The sequence below is a fragment of the Hakea prostrata genome, chromosome 11 (genome assembly GCF_041222555.1).
Source record: "Hakea prostrata isolate BN-2017 chromosome 11, UWA_Hpros_2, whole genome shotgun sequence".
Classification (NCBI taxonomy): domain Eukaryota; kingdom Viridiplantae; phylum Streptophyta; class Magnoliopsida; order Proteales; family Proteaceae; genus Hakea; species Hakea prostrata.
In genome coordinates this window covers 26,270,635-26,291,007 of record NC_142610.1, presented here as the reverse complement: position 1 = coordinate 26,291,007, position 20,373 = coordinate 26,270,635, and the positions used below count along the sequence as shown (strand labels likewise).

The window sequence follows — 20,373 nt, the reverse complement described above, 5'->3', positions numbered from 1 at the left end:
TCCATAATACAATTTTATCATCATAAGCTTGAGACAAGCATTTGTTTCATTGTGGTATTTGAAAATGACTCGTTTGCATAAGATTTGGAAAGAATTACCAAAAGCAAAAACAGTATAAGATTTGGAAAGTGATCAACAGGACTCCTATCAGAAAAAGAGCTAAGATGAGGCACTCATAAAACAGGATTGCAATTTTAGTTCTTCGTGAGATATCATTCCATGATGAAATTTGTACAAGCATGAACTCACAAAGTCTTGTTCATTGGTTACCAGCATAAAGTGTATCGTTGATGTTTACAAAAAAACAAAGAAAAAGAAAAAGTGTATCGTTGATTTAGATTTTAATTTAGGTACAATCTCAACGTTGGGCAACATGGACAGTCCCACGTTGGTTGTACATTATCTTTCATTAGAATCTTTTACGTAGAGAATTTATATTGGATGTAGACCATAGAGTTGAGAAATGAGAATTTCATTTTGCTTTTTTGCCGCTAGATTCATGTAATTGGTTTGACTTCAAGATTCGATATTGGATTATTTAAATTGACTGATTTATATTATTTTTCGTTTGATGTTTTTTTTTGGTGAAAATATTATTTTCTTCAATGGATTTGTTAACTAAAAACAGAGAAGGCGAATTATGAGAAAGAAATAGCAACTAGAAGTTAGACCTATGAGAGATAGAGACCAAATCTATTAAGGAATGCTAAGGATGATTGAGAGAATAATATGAAAATTATTCAAATGAGAAATAATTAGAGAAAGGATGAAAAATCATCCTTAGCAATCCTAATAGGATCAGCTACCCGTCTCCCCCGACGGTTTTACCACCATTAATACAAGGGGATCCAAGGGTTGGGTGATGGGTTTTTTTATTATTATTATTATTTTTTATCTGTGGGTCTCACCGGATTTGTGGTGGTAAAGCTCTCGTTGAGCACAAAGTGCTCTCCTGACAGGGTGATGATCCGGATTCTAAGAGGTATACGTATACTTAGTATAATAGATTTTGTAAAAGTGCTTCTAGCATAATAGTGACAAGGACGTCGTAGGCAGAGAGACAATAAGTCCAAGAAACTCTTAAATTTGAACCTCTATACCCCCAATAACTTCCCGCTTCCCCAGTCCCTATTCCCCATCCATTGGCGTTCTTTTTTGTGCTTGGATTGGAATGACAAAAAAAAAAAGGTGTCATAGGTAAATTTTTTTTACAAAATCTAGTATGATAGGTTAAAAGATATGAGGAAAAATGTTACGTCAATTTGGAACCTTCTGCCTACATAACCACGGCTGTGTCTAAATTCTCACACGAGAAGAAACATACTTCAAAACTTAAATACCAATCCCATTGCAAATTATTTAGCTCAGGAAGCAAAGCTTTTTAAACTGTTTAGACATTGGTGGAATATCCCACCTTACTTTGTTGTTTCATTATCTTTATCAAGTCTTTGTCTTTTAGATGCTTTTGTTGTTTTACTTTCTTTGTCAAGTCTACAGCTTTACATGCTTTTACTTAATGAAATTATCTTACTGTTGACCAAAATGGAAAAAAAACCAATTTCATTGTACTTGGGACACCATGATTGAATGACAAAATTTTCTGACTATGCAATAGTGGGAGCTAGGAAGTGATCAGCCCGGCTCCACAATACTCAGATCCTAGACCTAAATTTAATCCTTATTTCAGGGAGGTTAGCTTAGTCCCACACCTATTAATTTGGCTTCATCAATAAGATCACCACTAGACTAACTAGTCATATACGGTTAGTTTGGGTCTCATCTTTGATTCATTTTATTATAATTTAAATGTAGGTTTTATCCTTAATGTGTGGTGAAAAAACATGAAAAGAACATAGACTTCTACCATGACCGATGAAAGATCCAGACTCTTTAACAATCGTCCAATCGTGTTGATTATATTGATAAATTTTTATTTTGGGGTATTCAACTTGTTTTGTGCAAATCTCTTTGTTGTATTGTGAATTTGTCTATGTATTAAGAGATGACAACTCTTGTGATGATTCCTCGGCAAAAAAAGCCTTGTCATTAATTGGTGCAATGGTTTAGCTCCAATCCATTCCCCCAGATTCTTATGCTAAGTGAGTGTTTTAGTTAATGGAAGATGCTTTCTACTTCCAAAGAAGAAAAAAAATGGGGAAAACCATACATTTGGAAACTAAAGTCAGGACATTACTTGACTGATGTTAATGGATTTGCATGGGCCACCGGTTTAGATCTGAATCGTAGACAACTTAGTGCTGTTGCGCAATTATTCCACAGCACTAAGTTAGGACATGACTTGACCAATGCTAATCGATTTTGCATTCTGACTCATCCCTTTATCTAAATAATGGCCTTTGGAATCAGCAAATGGCAAAACCAATTTGTCTAATTTAGTGTGCAGTCGTAGACCTTACTTCACTCCTGCGCATTAAATGCACGCTGTCCTTGCGAGTTAACTATCCAATGAAGATTTCAATCTCGACCATTAAGTAACGGATGACAACGATCCAAAACCTCACATCCAACGGTCCCCAACCTCACACACGGTGACTGAAGCTCGGTTACTTAATTGTCGTCCATGTAGCAGAAGACTTTCCACAAGTCCACCGTAATAAGTCTTGCGTTCAACAAAGCAAAGTAGATTCAAACCCACCGGCCGACAAGCAAATACCGATTCACACCATTCGTCAGTGATTCCTCTCGTCATCTAGTTTAGTTAGATCTCCCCAATCGCGCTTCTTTCGTATATCTGTTGTTACTATATACCCTGTTCCTGTTCCTCCTCGCTTAATTGTGTTCTCCTTGATCCCTAGCTACTTCCCAAAAATGAGATACCCTACTTCTCTTGGTGCAGACTGCAGTAGGGACTTGTTCCCTGTATTATTGATCAACTGCATCCTCTTTCTCTTCCTCCACCTCCTACTCCTCACTGCGGAAGCCAATCCGAAATTCGATGCTTGCGAGCCTGAAAGCTGCGGCCATGGGGGTCCAATTATAAGTTTTCCTTTCTGGATTCCTCTGGTGCATAAGAACTACTGCGGGTGGCCAGGGTACGAGGTAAGCTGCATCGACAACGATACAACAACCCTTTTATTTTCCGACTCAGAATACCTCATCAAAGACATATTTTATGGTAACCGGTCGCTTCTGGTGGTGGACATCGAAGCAGAAGAAGCAGAGTCGAAGAATAGTTGCTCTGTTCCCCTGCATAATTTCTCCCTCGACGGCACTACTTTCCAGTTCAGCCATACTCCGCAGAATCTCTTCTTCTTCTACAACTGCTCCAAATCCAAATCCATCAACTCGGCTGCTTACCGATCCTTCCAAATTAATTGTTCCAACAGTAGTAGTGTTACGGGGAATCGTTCGTACGCCGTGTTCGAACAAGATTTGGGATGGCCGGACCTGAATTATACTCTTCAGACATGCAAGTCCACGGTGAGTACGGCCGTAGACATAGACACGAGCAGTAAAGGAGTGAGCAGCTATTCGGATTATTTGTTTAGTAGAGGAGGAGGAGGAGGAGGAGGGTTGCTGTTGGAATGGAGTCAGATTACTAATTGCAGCCAATGCGAAGCTAGCGGTGGCCGATGTGGATATTACCAGAAACAGTTCTTGTGCCTTTGCCCCAATGGATCCCATGCCCAGTTCTGCACTACTGCAGGTAAGTGAGTCATCATCATTATCATCCGCCATCGCCAATTCAAAAAATAATTCAAACTTGTTAGGTGAACCTTGGTTAACGGAAATTAATTAATCATAAGTCACGGGTCCTCCTCATTGCATTCGATTGTTTTTTATTTTATTTTATATTCTCCTGAGTGGTCTCTCTCTCTCTGCCTTTATTTGGCTGGCTGTGAGTCTTTAACTTTCCCTCTCCCGATAGCCAGTGGTCGTTGTTTAACCTTTTTCTTTAATTCTATTTTATTTGTAGGCATCAAAGAACAGCCGTAAGTCCTACGTACGAAACCAAGTCAAATCCGAAGCCCCGATGTTTTTCTCTCTCTTTCTCTCACAAAATCCAAAATGCAGCAAAATTATTCACAAAAACTAGTTTACAACTGAAGAGAAAGGAGCTTGGTTTCGTACTGGCTGATCTGTAGAGCAAATACAACAGTGGCACCAATAATTTCACCCTCCACGGCACTCCTTACCAGTTCAGCCACACTAACCAGAAACTCTTCTTCTTCTACAACTGCTCCAAACCCATCGATCGACTCCGCTGCTTACCAATCCTTCCAAATTAATTGTTCCAACATATGTGTTACGGGGGGAATTGTTCGTACGCCGTGTTCCAACAAGATTTGGGATTGCCAGACCTGATTTATAACTCTTCAGACATGCAAGTCCACAGTAATTGTGCCCGTAGACTGAGACACGAACAGTAAAGGAGTGACCAGCTATTCGGCTTTGTGATTGCCGCATTATGCTTCATTATTAACATGATTCACTCATCTTTCTATCCACCTCTGTTGTACAAAGAAAGTGATCAGAGGATCATTTTCCACTCACTTGTCCTCCAGATATGTTCCATCATTTATTTCTCATTTTATCCGCATGTCACTGTCGAAGATCTCAATCATAATATATATTCCATTAGAATGATTTAGCTAGGTCATGGTTCTCCAGTTAATTAAAATCTGTATTCTATAAAGTGTGTGATGTTTGATGAACATGTATGAGTCATTGATTATACCCTTGACCAAGATTTTACAGAAGAAAGAAAATTCACGATCAAGGATTTAGATAATGTTATTATAAAGTCAAGTCATACATCGTTTTTTCGTACATCATTTTGATTAATTAGGTTATCGGAGCTTGCTTCATGTAATTTGGATACAAACTCAAACGGGTCCATGAATCATATTCCACATACATAACGCATGTGAGGGAGGTATTCAAATGGAGTTCATCAAATTGGGCCAATCTCTAGTGGATTTTATCTGTAAGTCTTGCATTCAGCTCCACTCGAACCCAAGTTATATTTCTTGGGGTTTCACTTTAATTTCTTTATATCAGTTGTTGTTTTCTCCCATTTATAGCATTACTTGATGATGATCTCAAATTGAATCTATGACATTAGTCCACGATTACGATTCTAAGTTCTGAATCATTTATGCTTGAATATAAATCCTGGAGAAGTTCTTTAACAAACTATTCTAGGTCAGCTTTTTTTTAATTACTGACAATATAGAGATTTTGTTGGCATTCAGAGTTTATTGTTCAAACAAAATAATGTGTTTGTTTTTCTGATTTAGGGGTAGACACAGATCTTTCTATTGGAGCTAAGGTTGGAATAGGTAATGCTAATTGTCTTTATATTCTATTCATGAGACTTAAATAATCCAACTCATTGTTATATCTCTCCTAAGATATCTTACCAAAAATTCCTACTTATTTATGCAAAATGAAGTAAAATGAGTGGTCGAGATTTTTATCTCACTCACAAGTTTTTATCTGGACCATAGGCTACACGGTGCTGCAATAGCACTAAAGCAATTCTATAATTAAATTCCCCAATGCATTGGAAACTATTTAATTTTTCTTCTCTTCAAATTCAGATGTTGGAATTTCTCTCAATATTGCATACAAGATATGAACCTTGCATGATAAACTTGTTTTCCATATTATGCACCAGAACAAGCTGGAGACAATTCTATGGCGTGCTTTAGTTTCTATAGGGGCATGGGACTATTTGTACTTCTCTTACCGTCTTTGATATTCTCTCTCCTTTTCCCCTAGGTTTTGGAGCAGTGATGTTCACAGTATTGGCAATTCTTGGATTCATAGGAGTTTGGAAGAAAAGAAAAACTGGCAACCAAAATCTTGAGGCCTTCCTAAAGAATTATGGGTCCCTAGCTCCCAAAAGATACAGTTATGCAGACATCAAGAAGATGACGAATTCATTCAAAGAAAAATTAGGCCAAGGTGGTTATGGTAGTGTGTTTAAAGGGAAGTTAGAAGATGGTCGTTTGGTTGCTGTGAAAGTTCTTAAAGCCTCCAAAGGTAATGGAGAAGAGTTTATTAACGAAGTTGCAAGCATTGGTAGGACTTCCCATCTACATATAGTCACTTTTTTGGGTTTTTGTTTGAATGGCTCCAAAAAAGCACTTATTTATGAGTTCATGTCCAACGGGTCTCTTGAGAAGTTCATCTACAACAAAAAATCAGCAAACACCTACACTCACCTCGGTTGGGATAGATTATATCAAATTGCAGTTGGCATTGCCAAGGGATTAGAGTATTTACATAGTGGTTGTAATACTCGGATTGTGCATTTTGACATAAAGCCTCACAACATTCTTTTAGACAAAGACTTTTGTCCAAAGATATCTGACTTTGGTCTCGCTAAATTATGTCATCAAAAAAATAGCATCATATCAATGATAGAGCTTAGAGGTACTATAGGATACATTGCCCCTGAAGTGTTCTCTCGAAACTTTGGAGGAGTTTCGCCCAAGTCAGATGTTTATAGTTATGGAATGATGATACTAGAAATGGTTGGAGGACGAAAGAACTTTGATGATGAAGTAGATCATACTAATGAAAACTACTTTCCAGATTGGATCTATGAGCATATTAGACAAAATGAATATCTAAAATTAGATGTTATTATGAGAGAAAAGGATGTTCTTATCAGAGAAGAGGATGTTCTTATGAGAGAAGAGGAAGAACATATAGTCAGGAAGATGATAATGGTGGGTTTATGGTGCATACAAATGGATCCAAAAAATAGACCATCAATCCGCAAGGTGGTGGAGATGTTAGAAGGAAACCTTGAATCTTTGCCAATGCCTCCCAAACCTTTCTTCTCTTCTCCTCCAAGGCTTGAATCTTTTAGCATATCAACATCCTAGTTGTGTTACATAAAGTTTTTGTGGATGACATTCATAGTTAATTTAACAGTAATTTTCTTTCGAGTGACTATTATAAAATCCAATTCAAGATGGAGAATTGGAGATTATTAAGTTTGCATGCCTTTGTATTTTTCAGTAGTCCATATAATAATTATTAAGCTTTTAGATGTTAGGTCAAGTTTTTAATCTGTTAAATGTCTTTGTTATTCTGTGTTAGTTTGAATCAATTCCGGGAATTTTAGTCTATCGATTATTAATAAGATGTTGATATTTAATAAGATGCATATATGAAATACCCCTGTTGGGCCAATTAATAAATTGTCTTGTAGAATTTATTTCTTGTGATTATTTATCTAATTTTTCACTAGTAAATACAAAGAAAAATCAATAGAGAAAAAAATATCTAAAGAGAAATAAAAAACTAAGAAGAGTAGAAATGAGGCTTATTATTTAGCATGACCTTGAACAGAACTGATTGGAGGGCAATAATCCATGTAGCCGACCCCATTTAGTTGGGACAAGGCTTATTGTTGTTGTTGTATTTGTTGCTTATTATTCTAAACCAACAAATGTGTTTATAATCCATGTCTTCTATCTGGATGAATTTTTTTTTAATCCCAAAAAAAAGTTATTTCCGGTAGAGTTCTAGGTTTTCACTGGTTAGGAGTCAAAATACAATTTCACCTCTTCATTTTCCCAGGTGAAATTAGCTATCAGGCATATTTGGAAGTGCTTGAGATGTGTGCCCTAATTTCTAATGCTCATCTTCTCAGTGTTCCAACTTCCAACTAAGGACAATCAGGTGTTGCTGTTTGGTTTTAGTTTTTGTCCACAATGCAACTCTATCATTGTAAGCTTGAGACCAGCATTTGTTTCATGGTGGTATTTGAAAATGACTCATTTGCACTTGAATTGGAAATTAATCAACCGGGTTCTATCAAGGTTCTTTTTTGTATCAATTCTTATTCTCTATTATGTCTATTTAAAAGAAATAAGTGCAAGAATTCATTATTGGTTAAGACAAAAAATGGTTTGGTGAATTTTGTCAAAAATAAATTATGGAATGAACAATAAATTTGGTATCTCAAAAAAAAAATTTGTTAGAAAACAATAGTGAGTAAGTAAAAAAAGAGAAATTAAAGAGAAAAAAGAGTATGGTTTTTTTATAAAAGAATGTGTATTGACTGTTTTGCCCTCATCTTAACTATAAAATTTTAAGTAAACCTTTGCATAAATGAAGAGAATGAAATTCTCACCATAATCCATATCTGGAAGCTTTTCTATTATTTTAAATAAAAACACAACTGATAATAGATGCCAAATAATTTAAAATAATAAAAAATTATCATAATTGAGAATGATAATTGATACCAAAAGGAGCCCAAGAAAAGAGGTAGGACGGCGCACTCAATTTCAGTTCATCATGAGGTATTCGTATAGATGAACGTTGTACAACCATGAACTCATAAGTCATAAATGTGTATTGTTGATCTAGTATTATATATTTTAATCTAAGCACAATCTCAATTTTAGGCACCATGGGCAGCACCACGTAGGACACAACAGCTTGGAAGTTGGCAGAAACTTGGGATGGACTGGTTTTTGAGAGCGATGGAAGTAAACTTTGTAGCTACTTCTATAGAGTCTACATTGCCTTCTTCCTTGTAAAAGAATACTCTATTCATTACCGGAATGAGGTGAATCTTCACATACGTGAATATATGTAAATACATGTCATGTAATCAACTAGAATCTATCATAGAAGACCTGTTCTTTGTGGATTCCATCTAGATGCCTTACATGCACTTGTATGTGTACTCACGAAAGTGAAAATTCATCCAAACATTTTGTAACGGGAAAAAGCTCATCCAAGCATTTGCCTTTCAATAATATTTCAAGGAGAAAAATAATTTACATGTGAATTAGAGACAAGAAAACCTACTTGTCCATAAAAGTTTGACTCTCTCTATATCTATAAATAAGATCCACAAGATATATTTTTTGAGACAGGTTAGTTAGAAACTTGTCTCCCTCACAAGAGAGATATTTATAATTAATTATTTGGCTCTAAGCAAACATTCAACGCAAAAGAAACACTACTTTCTCCATGAGAATTCTTCTTATTGTTTATACATTATTTTCATTAGAATCCTTTGAACTCATCAAACTTCTAACTCAAGCAATATCCTTTCTTTTACCAAAACCCAAAGCAATATCCTTTCCATATCTAGTTTTGAAGCATTTATTTGAAATCTTTTGTTTGTTAAGTTTCCAATGAATTCTTTACAGGTTTCTTAACAAGTGATTACCTTGAGAGAGCATGAATAATTGAACATTGTTTTCTCATTAGGAACACTGAAGAGACCAACCTATATTAATTTATAAACCTCTTCTCTCTAACTATATATTAATTTGTATGTATTGGGCTGTCCCAAAACTTAAGAAAGGTACTAGCCCCACAGGAGAAGGATCCTAATTCTAGCTTGTTTCTTTATTGATCAAAACCTTTAAAACATTTGAGGTTTCAGATCAAAGTTGTTATTCTAGGGTTTTTGAAATTGATTTCGATCTATACTGTAGATTCTTACAGCTAATGATTCCTTATTGGAGGGGCAAGTGCTAACTATAGAGATGTTAAGTAGTATTAATTATACAACTTGATAGAAGTTGTATATGTGGACTTCTTGCTAAGATCATGTACAAACTAATTGGGTTTGGCGATCTGGTCTTCTACTTGAATATTAATCAACATTATAGTACAAACAATTGAATAAATGGTACTTTTGACAATTGAAATTAATTAGATAAAATGGGAAGACCCAAAATCCGAAGCAAACCCACATGCAGTGAGAACAATGAACCGTAAATGAAGGGTGGTAGTGTATTGGGTCGGGTCAATGTTTTGGGTCATGATTCAAGAAGAGACAAATTAATCATCCAAAGAGGCAGGCAGCAAGGGTCCTCCTGCAATGTATAGAATTAATAGAAATGAGGAAAAAAGAAAGTTGGGTCGGTGGGTCGGGCCAAGATTGTCATCCAAAGGGTTCCAATTATTAGACTTTGGATCCACACTGCAGTAAATAGAGGCGCAGAATATCATAAACTGGGAAACCATGCAAATTTAGTAAAACAAATATGTGAAAACACTGGAACACAAGGACAGAAGAAATATATAAATAAATATAGAAATCCCAACTCACATTTAATGCAAACACAGTGAATTTTAACGTAGGTGTACAGAAGAAGAGATGAAGACTGCAAAAGAAGACCACCTAATAACTATGGTGCAGCAGCAGCACTCCCTTGTTGGTAATGACTCTCCTTCTCTTCTTCTTCTTCTTCTCCTTCTTCTCCTTCTGCACCCAGTTGCAGAAATGCAGAACTAGTTATGAAGAGGATTGGGACCCGTGTGGACTTTTCTCTTGTCTTCTTCATAGAAGGCACCAGAGTCACTGACCTCCAATGGGGATGGACTCAAGACAACAGGAACTGAATCTAAGGTGCCAAGAAACCTGGCTCTTCTGGGCAAAGACCAAAATACTTTTCTTTCATGATTGTCTTTGGCAGCAGCCAGTAAGATTAACTGACTCATGAGAACCAACAAGAAGACCAACAAACAGAAAACCCCAGTTGAATCATCACTGCATCTACTTCTTCTCGTTCTTCTTCCTCCTGCTGTAGAACAACTCATTGCACTGGTTGATAAAAACTCTGTAGAGACCTTTCAAACAAGGCTGAATGAAAAATGGGTATGTGAAGCTCTCCAAGAAAAGTAAGAACAGATGAACCAACTCCACGAGACCTTGACCCTTGATTCCTGGAAGGCTTTTCTGGGTTGATGAATCTTTGAACTTGGAACCCTTTGTTTCGGTCTTGACTCTTTCCCTCCTTTCCTCTTATTTGGAGAGAGTTGATGAGAAGAGTGGGAGGTAGAGCATTTATAGCCGTTGTCCCCGGATTATTCAAATTCTTTTCTTTTGGATCTGTTTTTCAATGGCAATGGAGGGGCAATGGCGTAACTTTGACCCGTACTCTCCGGTGGCAGAAACTTTTCTTTTCTTGGACAGAAATGATGGGTAGTAGTTTAATGGTATTACTTAATGGCAATCTATGGCTTCAGAGATCCGCAATCGTCCCTTCTCTGTTGAATTTTTAATTTTTCTCCTGATAGCCAAACACTCCTTCTTCCATTTGCTTGTACTATATCCATATATAAGGAGCTAGGGTTTCGACTTTCGAGTTGCATGTGGTACTGTCGCACTCACTTGTTCATCACTTTTACCAAAAAAAAAAAAAAAAAAACAAAACTTGTTCATCACTTTATGTTGTCTTTAATTTTTCTTCTCTCTGGTCAACATGTTTCGGTTCTACCAGACCTGTAGCTCTCACCCTCTCAACCAAGACATGACAAACATTGCACCGTGGATTATTAGAATCTGACGGTTAAAATTTCTGTGGACGGTAGCAAACCCGTACGGCCGATGATGAGATTCCATCAACACTTTTTAACACACGTGGTAAAAAAATACATGGTTAATTTGAGCTTTTTCACCTATGAAATGGAGATGAAAAGGTTGGATTGTCACACGTGTGAGAGCCACGTTTGATTGAAATGTCTGTTGGTCTCTTCGTATGTGCACTTCTCACGTTTTTCCATCATGTAATATGGTAAGTTCTACATCTGAGTACGGACAAATTGAATCAGAGGTGAAACTCTCTAAAGGTTATTGGAAGACAGCTTCTTTCATTGAGGAGATCACCACATGGAAGTGGAAGCAAAGACTAATTAGTGTTTGTGAAGCTAAAGAAGGCCTCAAAAAAAAATCCCCATACACCGGACATGAGGTGAACTTGAAGTGTGAAAATGAATGGATGTAGTTACCGTCAGGAATTTTATAAGAAATAGAAATGAATCAGTAAATGCTTGTAATGGATAAAGCAAAAACATAACCATCGAAGAGGAGGGCATTCTATCTCGTAGTAGGGGTGGAAAGCCATTTCGAACAAGGACTGCAAAGCAACAAAACTAAAGCAGCGTCACCAAAGAACCTAGAATAGGTCATTGGGCCAAGAGCATAGATCCGCATCTTGGTAACTTTGATGCCATTCCAAATGGCATACAAAGAAAACAATTGAAATGGTGTCATACGGAGGAGCTTTCAGAAAAGGCCTTGGATCACAGGGATAACTCAGGAAGGTAGAAGCCAACCAAGAAAATAGAAGGTTGCTTTGCCACCAACAAAGCGAAGCCAGCGAAGAATAGAGACATCTATAGAAATATAGGCCCAGTGAGTCCTACATTGGTCCCATCATTATTGTAAGGTAAAGAAGCATAAAGGGAACACATACCTCTTCTTATCGAGGTGATCTAGACTCTGGTTGCAATTTGTGGCTTTAAAGTTTAAATAATTCTTTGTTTCAGTGTAAATGTAGGGAAAATGTTTGATTTGTTGAGTTCAAATTGCACTATCCTTGCACCTCTCCAGTACACAAGTGAATGCATATTGGAGTTGTAAATGAGTGGTTGAGTCTCCCTCTCAATGCATAGTAAAAGCGTGAAAAATGATGTTTTCTAATTTACCTTTAAAAATTCTCGTCTAAAATATGTAGTGGACCCTACAAAGGCATATAAAAATTATTGTCTATCGATTGAGACTTGTAAGCGGTACATGTAATGCATAGGTTTGGATTGGCTCTACTGGCTCAAACTACAAATGAGCCTCTAGTGTTAACCAGTGCAAAAGAGTCTGGATCCTCACCCTATCGGGGGGAGCACAGACTGCTGTCCGACAACTTTCCAACCACACGAATACGTGGGGCCGACAAGTGAAAATGTTTTTTGAAAAAAATTAAAAAAACTTCAAATTTTCACTTGTGGGCCCCACGTGTTTGGGCTGATGGGATTTAAATAGCACAGGCATTACTGACGGGTGGAATCTGGGATTTTAATTATTTATTTTAAAATTTAAAATTTGTTTTTTATTATTGTTTTCTTTTTTCCTCTGTAGAAACTGGTACAATCCAGGACAAGAGTGAATATAGGAATCTCTGCTCAGGAAGATTCATGCGAGATGAATATCTCGTTCCTTCCAATGGGGTTTTCTTTCGTGACGGTTCGACCAACCAATTTCTTTTCGTTGGTGATATAATCCATATGAACGCAGCAGCGCTTCTTGGCCTCCATTTCAGAGACTCCTTTGAAGCTTCTGCAGGTTCTCTCTCTCTCTCTCTTTTGTTGATCCATGTCTGAAAGGTTCACTTAATCTACATATTCTTCGTGGGTTTTTTTGAATATAGAATTGCACTTGTGAGTCAATTGCATGTTTTTATACCTTTTTTTTTAAACCGACGAGTGAACGATAGATTAGCTGACGAAATATGAGAACAATTATGATTGAAGCAAGAAAGTTTTGAAGAAAGACAAGTTTTTTCGTTGGTGACGATCACCAATTCGGGCTCCTCTGGTAGTACTAAGTTCATCGCTGCTGAAGTGTTCGTCAAAATGTCACTTTGGAATGATCTGATGACTTGGCTTTAGATAATGCGGACAATTCGGGGTTCTGCTTGAGAAACTGTCGAGTACACTGAAAGAACACCCGAGTGCTCTAGATTCATTTATTGGTAGATGGAAGAAAGTCGGATTGGGAGCTTCATTCCTCTTTTTTTTTTGGTTATTTAATAGAGGGCAACCTGAGATCTAGTTTTTCTGTAGTCAATAGGAAAGTAATCTGGAAAAATCATCTTTTGGACAGAGTCCGTATAGGCCCCTTTAGTTTGGTCTGCCAAAAGGTGTATCAAGTTCACCAGAAGAAGCTCCGTCCGGCTGTTTGATAGAATTGTTAGTTTTTGGACTGATTCTGGAATAAACCCCTTCGCTAAAAGATGTACCCACAGAGGAGAGGGATAGTGGTGCTTTTTTTTAATCTTTTTTTTTCTATTTGGGGGGGGGGGGGGGGGAGTGAGGTGTTAAAGGTTGTTCATATAGTAAATGTGTTGCAGATTATAGTACACAGATCATGTCAATTTTCTTGATTTTGATTGATTACAAGAGTTTGTTGATTTAGAGAATAAGGATGGCCAAGGATTCTATAACAGATGCAGCTAAACAATTGCAACCCAAAAAATTTCAGGTGGCCTAAAAAATGGTCGGATGGGGCACCCTTGGTAAGGAGTGACTTCTGTCTGGTTGAGTGTTAATAGTTCAGTCCCAAAAGCTTCTGTTTAGGTGGTGACTGATGCCTTGGACGATTTATGATGATGAATGAAATTGCTTTTGCGTGAAGTATTATCCTTGATAACCTGGAACTTGACAGCATTTTTTGTGTAACCTCATGCAACCATGGCTTATGTACCTGACCACAAAAAAGCTGTGTGTGGCTGAAAACTAATAGATTCATATTTTTATTTTACATGGAGAGCTTATAATGGAGTTTATTTGCCTTTTGGCCTCCACCTAACATGTGAGTTGAGTTTCTTGCAACCACCCAAGCGGTGGGGAAAATATATATATATTTTATTTTCTTGTACTGTTGAAAATTAAACATGATTTTGGCTTTTTATTCCACCAAATCTGATTTGGCTTTCCTAGTTATCATAGTAATGGTAATGTTCTTTCTGGCATAACAAAATCAGCAGCACACTCTCTTTCTGTTTGTTTGCTTTTAGTGACATCTGGTGGCCGTCAAGTCAAGAGAGAAATTATGAATCTTCAGAGTACTTTAAATCCTTCTGCCACTCTTGAGGGGCTTCATGGAGTGCATCTGGCATCTCATTCACCTTTTGTAGCAGAAGAGATTCCTCAAGATGGGTGTCAGTCCACCTCTGAGGGTTCAACAGTTGGAGCTAATCAGGCTCTCTTCATGCAGTGAGTTCTAAGAATCCTTTTAACCTCTAGAATGCAAAGCATCAGCTTATACTTTTTTAAGTGTTATCTATTCTGTATTGTTTATGGATTTTGCATTGCTTCAGAAACTAATTTAGTCATTCTTAGAGTTCTAAAGTTCAGAGCTGTTCTTTTTCCATCACATGTTAGCCTTGAGTTGTCTTCCTGTTGGAATTCTGGACCTATTTCAAGTGTATGGTCTGGCATTTAGTGGATTTTCCCTCATCGCATATTGAATCATCACCCCTAAATTCATCTGCCATCTGTTTATTATATTTAATTTGGTTATGCTATTAAGCTGAAACATCCAATTGATTCAACTGGACTGTTGACCACATCAAAGCAAAAATCTGACTGCCAACAAAGTTGCCACCTGAAAGAAAACAAATGCTAAAACAAAAACTCGTATTGAAGTTGCTCATATAGAGGAGCGACACCCTATAAATAATGGTTGCAAACAAGAAAAGTGTAAGATAAAATTTCCCCCCTTTAAATTGGTACATGCACAGGTCAAGGACCCCAGAAAGGAAAATGAAAACAACTTAGGTGATGCAGAATTCTTGTTCCGCCTTGAGGATGACCTCCCTACCCGAAAGAACATCTGGAAAGAAAGTCAGAGGAGGCAATGTTTAACTGAATACACATATTAAGACAAGCAAATACAAGATAGCACCACACATGGCCAAAGTTTATAAATAGGATTTCCATTTTGTATAGTTTATTAATCTATCAGAATATGGTTAAGAAAGGCTCATTTATCCTTTGCATCTTTTTCCAGACGCATATGGCAGCAGAGACCGGCATGCTTAAGGCCCATCCGCTGTAATATTCAAGGTACTGCTGGGACAGTTTTTGTTTGGTATTTACCATATTGTGGTACTAAGGCACCATCAGTCCAACTGTCAAACTGCCTGTCATTTAATTAATTCTCAAAGATTTATTACGTGTCTATTTCTATTTGCTTATTTTTTTATTGGAAAAAATTCCTGTTTTAGGTGACCACAACCTGATAGAGAGAGTTGCTAATGTGCTCACTTCACTTCCCTTTATTACTCTTGGAATCCATGCCCCAAGGCAAGAATACAAGATCTCCTGGTTCCTTATATATTGACATAAAAAAACTTGCAGTAAATCATTGTGTCCAATAACTGTGTTTGCCAAGGTTTCAGGAAGAATTTGAGCAGTAAACTTTATGCTAATTCATTAATTGGAGTTGGAGTTGCTTCAAGTTTGTACCATTCTTCAAGTGGAGAACTGAGAAAGTATCTAAGATGGGCCGATTATACAATGATAGCCACTGCAACAGTTGTAAGTTAGCCTTAATTTTTTGAATCGTTTGGGAACAGGGTAGGGTATTAAAATTGTGATATGATCTTATTATATGAAGCTTCAAGCTTCAATTGAACTGGATAAATTTAGCATGTTATGTAGGTACATGAATAATTTAACTAATGCAATTAAACCAAAAGGCATCTTTTCTTTTAATTTGAATTAGCAGTGCCAGCATAATAAATGTTTCTGATATTTCTTCTTATTCACCTGATTGTACCAATCAACCTTGTATGCCTACCATTTGGTTGAAGTTAATGCTTTGGTGCTTCAAACTAAGCAGATGCATAATGTTTTGGAGGATGACCATGAATGACTGCTTCTTGGTGGAATCAACTGGTTGCAGAACAAAAATGTGGATTCAGTTGTGAAATTTGTGCAACTTTACAGTTCGACCCTACATTGCAGAAGAAATATGGCAGTACCTTTCCAAATTAGTTGTTTATGTTATTTAAATTGACCGTGTTCACCACATATAATCGTGCAAAATATTGGTGCATTCACCCATGGTGTGAAAATTTATCTCTCCTGTAATGACAGCTAAATTTTTAGAAGACTATTTGTGTTAATCTGCCCCCAATCATATGTAAAGCTAATGCATCTATTGTAAACAGAGAATATACAACCTCATACATCCAAATGAAATCCTGACTACATAAGCCATTGCCAATAATCATGCAATTTAAGCTATTGTATATTAGGAGAGTGGATCTGATTTGTACAAATTAGCATTCCATAATTGATGTTATGAATGATTAGAAAAATGATCTTGCAGGGAAAGCATCAGTCCCTTGCTGAAGTTGATGCCATGTCATCCATAAATGTGCTAACCAGAAGTAATTATCTGACAATGCACTAATAGTATTTCAGATTTTTTATGGCCTTTTCTGCTGGTTGATAAATAGTGTAGTTGCTCATCGCAGACAGTTGCATCATATGAAGAGTAGTAGCTCATACATTTCCTGAGTTTCATTACTTATCTTTGATAGATAATAACTTGCTTGTTTTATTGCTAGTACTTGGTGTTTCCCACTTCAAGATGAAGATTCTTTATATGATGACTTTCTTCTTTTCTCCCCCCTTGCAGTGTCTTTCAGGGGCACTAAGGAATGACAATACTAAGTTGTTGACTGCAGCTTCTGCTGTCTTTCTACCTTTCCAGCCGTTAATGGTTTCAGCCGTTCACACAGGATTGATGGAGGTATTCTGCTGCTGTTCCCATCTCTTCACACACACGAAAATAACGTATACATGTTAAGCATCTTGCTTTTTTAAGAGACCTTTCCCAGTTAACATGTGCAATAGTATTATAGCTGATGCAACTTGTGAGGTAGCATACAGTTTTTGACAGTGAATTTATGTGCCTTCAACTCTTTTAGAAAGGTATTGTCATCTAGTGAAAATGGTGGAGTAGATTCTCATAGAGTTGTTATCCGGGGATTGTGTTTTGACTGTGATGGATACTTCATTTGTCTAAGTCTGTTATCTTGATGCTCGTCTAAATTCGGGCGTCTCTTTCTCTTATTCTTACTTACTCCATACAATACAACTCCTCTGATCTTGTGATGAACACATGCCTGTCTAGCTGATGTTATTCTATCCTTCAACACCACAGCAGTTTGAGAAATCTTGGTGATGGACCCATTCTATCGACATCTGGATGTTTATACGAACCTTGATGCTCTAGTCAAGGTGGCAATCATTGTCCCATGAGTTACTGGTGACTAAGAAATGATTCATTCTATCGGTTCTCAATGTACCAAGGACTGGCTTCAAGGGAAAAGGAAATTTTATCTTACATAACACGAACTAGGAAATATTAGAGGAATCAAGTAATACTGCTCCAGTTTTGTGTCATTTCATATTCCTCTTCTGCTATATGATTTCTTAGTATGTTTTATTCAGATCTGTTTCCTACTTGTTGATGTTGCTTGGTGCTTTTTTTTTTTGGGCCAAAGGTAATTCTGGCATTATGTGTAGTCTTTGAAGTTTCTTTCTCTGTTAGATCAGCGAATTTTATATCGCTTGCATCCAACCAACATTGATCTCCAGCTATCTGTCCTAACACCTTTAGCTGGAAACTTTGTCATCCCCGGCTCTTTCCCTATGGTCTGGGAAGCTCAATCTCTCTAGCCCTTTGTTTTGTTTTCTATATTCTGGTGATGCTATTGCATGGGTTGTTATTCTTGGTTTCTGTCTTCTCTTGTCCGGCATTATTGTAGAACCATTATTATTACCACTAGTCTGAGCTTTTAGTTGAACCCTCCAGTGGGAACTTCTTTTATCAGTTCACTCAAGAGATTGTTGTAAATCTCTATCTCAAAAACTGATTTGATTAGAGGGGGGAAGGGCCGTTCACAGGTACACTAGGAAAAATATTTCTCAATCAATGTGGGAATATCACTCTTCTTTACGTGAAGGTGGGTCAGAACCACTTCACCTTGGATACAGTTAGGGAGGCAGGAAGTAACCTGCTCTGATACCATGTAAATCTCCATCAGAAGACTGCAATTTGGTGTCAGATTAACAAATTTTAGTCACACAACTTCTTCGTAACATCTGAGATCAGTCTACAGGGATGATGCTTTAAATGAGAATTTGTGTAGGCGCGTGTTTTGACTTCCAACATCTTCGGGTTCATTGAGTCCCTCCCCCCTCCTTTTTACTAGATAATTTATCTTTTCATTTCTCTTTCAGGTGGCATTTGCGGAAAGAGCATTCAAGGAACCAGATCTGAGAATGGCCCACAACCTGCATAAAATATCTTCTCTTTTGAGTGGTGCACTTTTTGTTGCTGATGAGGTTTTTCCCGGAACGCCATACCTTCATGCTGCTTGGCATCTTACTGCAGCTGTTGGTGTGGGAACATGTAACAAACTTCTTGAATGATGCTTATTCTTCTATACCTTAAAAGAGGAAGAACCACCCATCCCCACCCCAGTTGTTACCAGGTGTTCTAGCCATTCCTATACTTCACAAAATTTGTATAAATCCCAAAATTTCAGGAACCTTGTCTTGTAAAAAGTTAAAAAGCTTTTTTTTTTTTTGTGGGGTGGGGTAGGAGAAAGTTACAAAGTTGAATATATTTGATCCTAGTATTTTGTAGATCACCCAAAATGTTAAGCATTGGTTACAGGATGGCTACTAGCAAGTCTAACGTGGGTTCTGGTTAGACCCTGGTATTCTTTTGTGTTGTACTTTTACTAGAAGGAGAGGATTTCCCATTCCAGACCAGGAAGGTGAATCAGTTGGCCATTCTCCACATGTATCTGATTGCAATGGTGCTGTCACTCCAGAGGGAGAGAGTTTATGTTGCTGGTGGTTTTGCCTTATGGCTATATTGTAAATCAGATTTGCAACCCAAATTACTTTCCACCACTTCTGTTCAGAGTCCTTATTTAATGCTAACCGTGAAAAATAATTCTATTAACTCAGAATGTTGTTTCTCTGAACAAGTGAACGTGTTATCTTAGGTGTTTGTGATCCCTTCTTGTTTGAGAATTGAATGTCTTGTTTTAGACATTTGAGACTTTTTGAATTCAAAAGTAGTAAAAAAAGAAGAAAAGATTGAAACATGTCGGAATTTTCATTTATTCTTTCACCTCCAAAAGGAATTATTTTCATTTATTCCATATTAAAAGCTTAAAGATTCTTTACACATACAAATGTTTATTTTAAGGACATCTCAAGATAAATGGCAAGACGTATGGACAGCCTAAGACTATGTCAAATTAGCAATTACCCCTCTTTTGTTTGAACCATTACTAGGAAACAATTAATATACCTTTAATTGTATTATTCTATAGCTAATAATATTAAATGACGAATGATAAAGAAGGAAGTCATGGAGGAAGAAAGGAAATGAAACTCACGATTTCATTTTATTTGGGTATTATTGTAAAGAAATTAAGGGTAATTCAAGAGTCATGAAATCTTCTAACCAAGGCTTGATAGAATTTGCTAATTGAGTGTACTATTGTGAAAATGTAAGACAATTTATGGGGTTATGAACAATTTGGAATAGTTTTAGAATATCTACATTTTTCGCCAATTATTTTTGGAGTTTCTAAAATTTCTTCCAAAAAAAAAAAAGAAAACAACTTTGCCCCTGCCAAGATTCTAGATCCTTTCTGCCCAGTCGGACTATCAACCCATCCTCCCACTCTCATAATCGGTCTAACACGAACTTCTCATTGGCAGAACTGTGAATGTGAAGAGAAATGGGAAGAAGACAATTGGGTGGAGACGATCTGCATAGCCATGCCAAACTCTTCAGTGGGCACCTGTTGATTGTAGCCAGAA

General features: G+C 37.0%; 2 protein-coding genes across 2 annotated transcripts; both read left to right on the top strand.

The window, feature by feature from the left end:
* Positions 1-2,450: 2,450 nt before the first annotated feature.
* Positions 2,451-7,119, top strand: LOC149001216 (LEAF RUST 10 DISEASE-RESISTANCE LOCUS RECEPTOR-LIKE PROTEIN KINASE-like 2.1). Its single transcript, XM_089139338.1, has 3 exons — positions 2,451-3,667; positions 5,262-5,303; positions 5,746-7,119. The coding sequence occupies exons 1-3, from the start codon at positions 2,830-2,832 to the stop codon at positions 6,858-6,860; spliced, it is 1,995 nt and encodes a 664-aa protein (XP_088995464.1). The 5' UTR covers positions 2,451-2,829; the 3' UTR covers positions 6,861-7,119.
* A 5,758-nt stretch (positions 7,120-12,877) lies between these two features.
* Positions 12,878-19,923, top strand: LOC149001215 (uncharacterized). Its single transcript, XM_089139337.1, has 7 exons — positions 12,878-13,072; positions 14,526-14,724; positions 15,521-15,576; positions 15,738-15,816; positions 15,912-16,050; positions 17,159-17,272; positions 18,769-19,923. Exons 1-7 carry the CDS (start codon positions 12,925-12,927, stop codon positions 18,958-18,960), a joined length of 927 nt encoding a protein of 308 aa, XP_088995463.1. The 5' UTR covers positions 12,878-12,924; the 3' UTR covers positions 18,961-19,923.
* The last annotated feature ends 450 nt before the right edge of the window (positions 19,924-20,373 follow it).

Excerpts from the sequence above, each read along its gene's own strand:
- LOC149001215 (XM_089139337.1), top strand. The coding sequence starts at position 12,925 with ATGCGAGATGAATATCTCGTTCCTTCCAATGGGGTTTTCTTTCGTGAC. Across the intron at positions 14,725-15,520 it reads AATCAGGCTCTCTTCATGCA|ACGCATATGGCAGCAGAGAC; the intron begins GTGAGTTCTAAG and ends ATCTTTTTCCAG. Across the intron at positions 17,273-18,768 it reads TTCACACAGGATTGATGGAG|GTGGCATTTGCGGAAAGAGC; the intron begins GTATTCTGCTGC and ends TTTCTCTTTCAG.
- LOC149001216 (XM_089139338.1), top strand. The coding sequence starts at position 2,830 with ATGAGATACCCTACTTCTCTTGGTGCAGACTGCAGTAGGGACTTGTTC. Across the intron at positions 3,668-5,261 it reads CCAGTTCTGCACTACTGCAG|GGGTAGACACAGATCTTTCT; the intron begins GTAAGTGAGTCA and ends TTTCTGATTTAG. Across the intron at positions 5,304-5,745 it reads TGGAGCTAAGGTTGGAATAG|GTTTTGGAGCAGTGATGTTC; the intron begins GTAATGCTAATT and ends CTTTTCCCCTAG.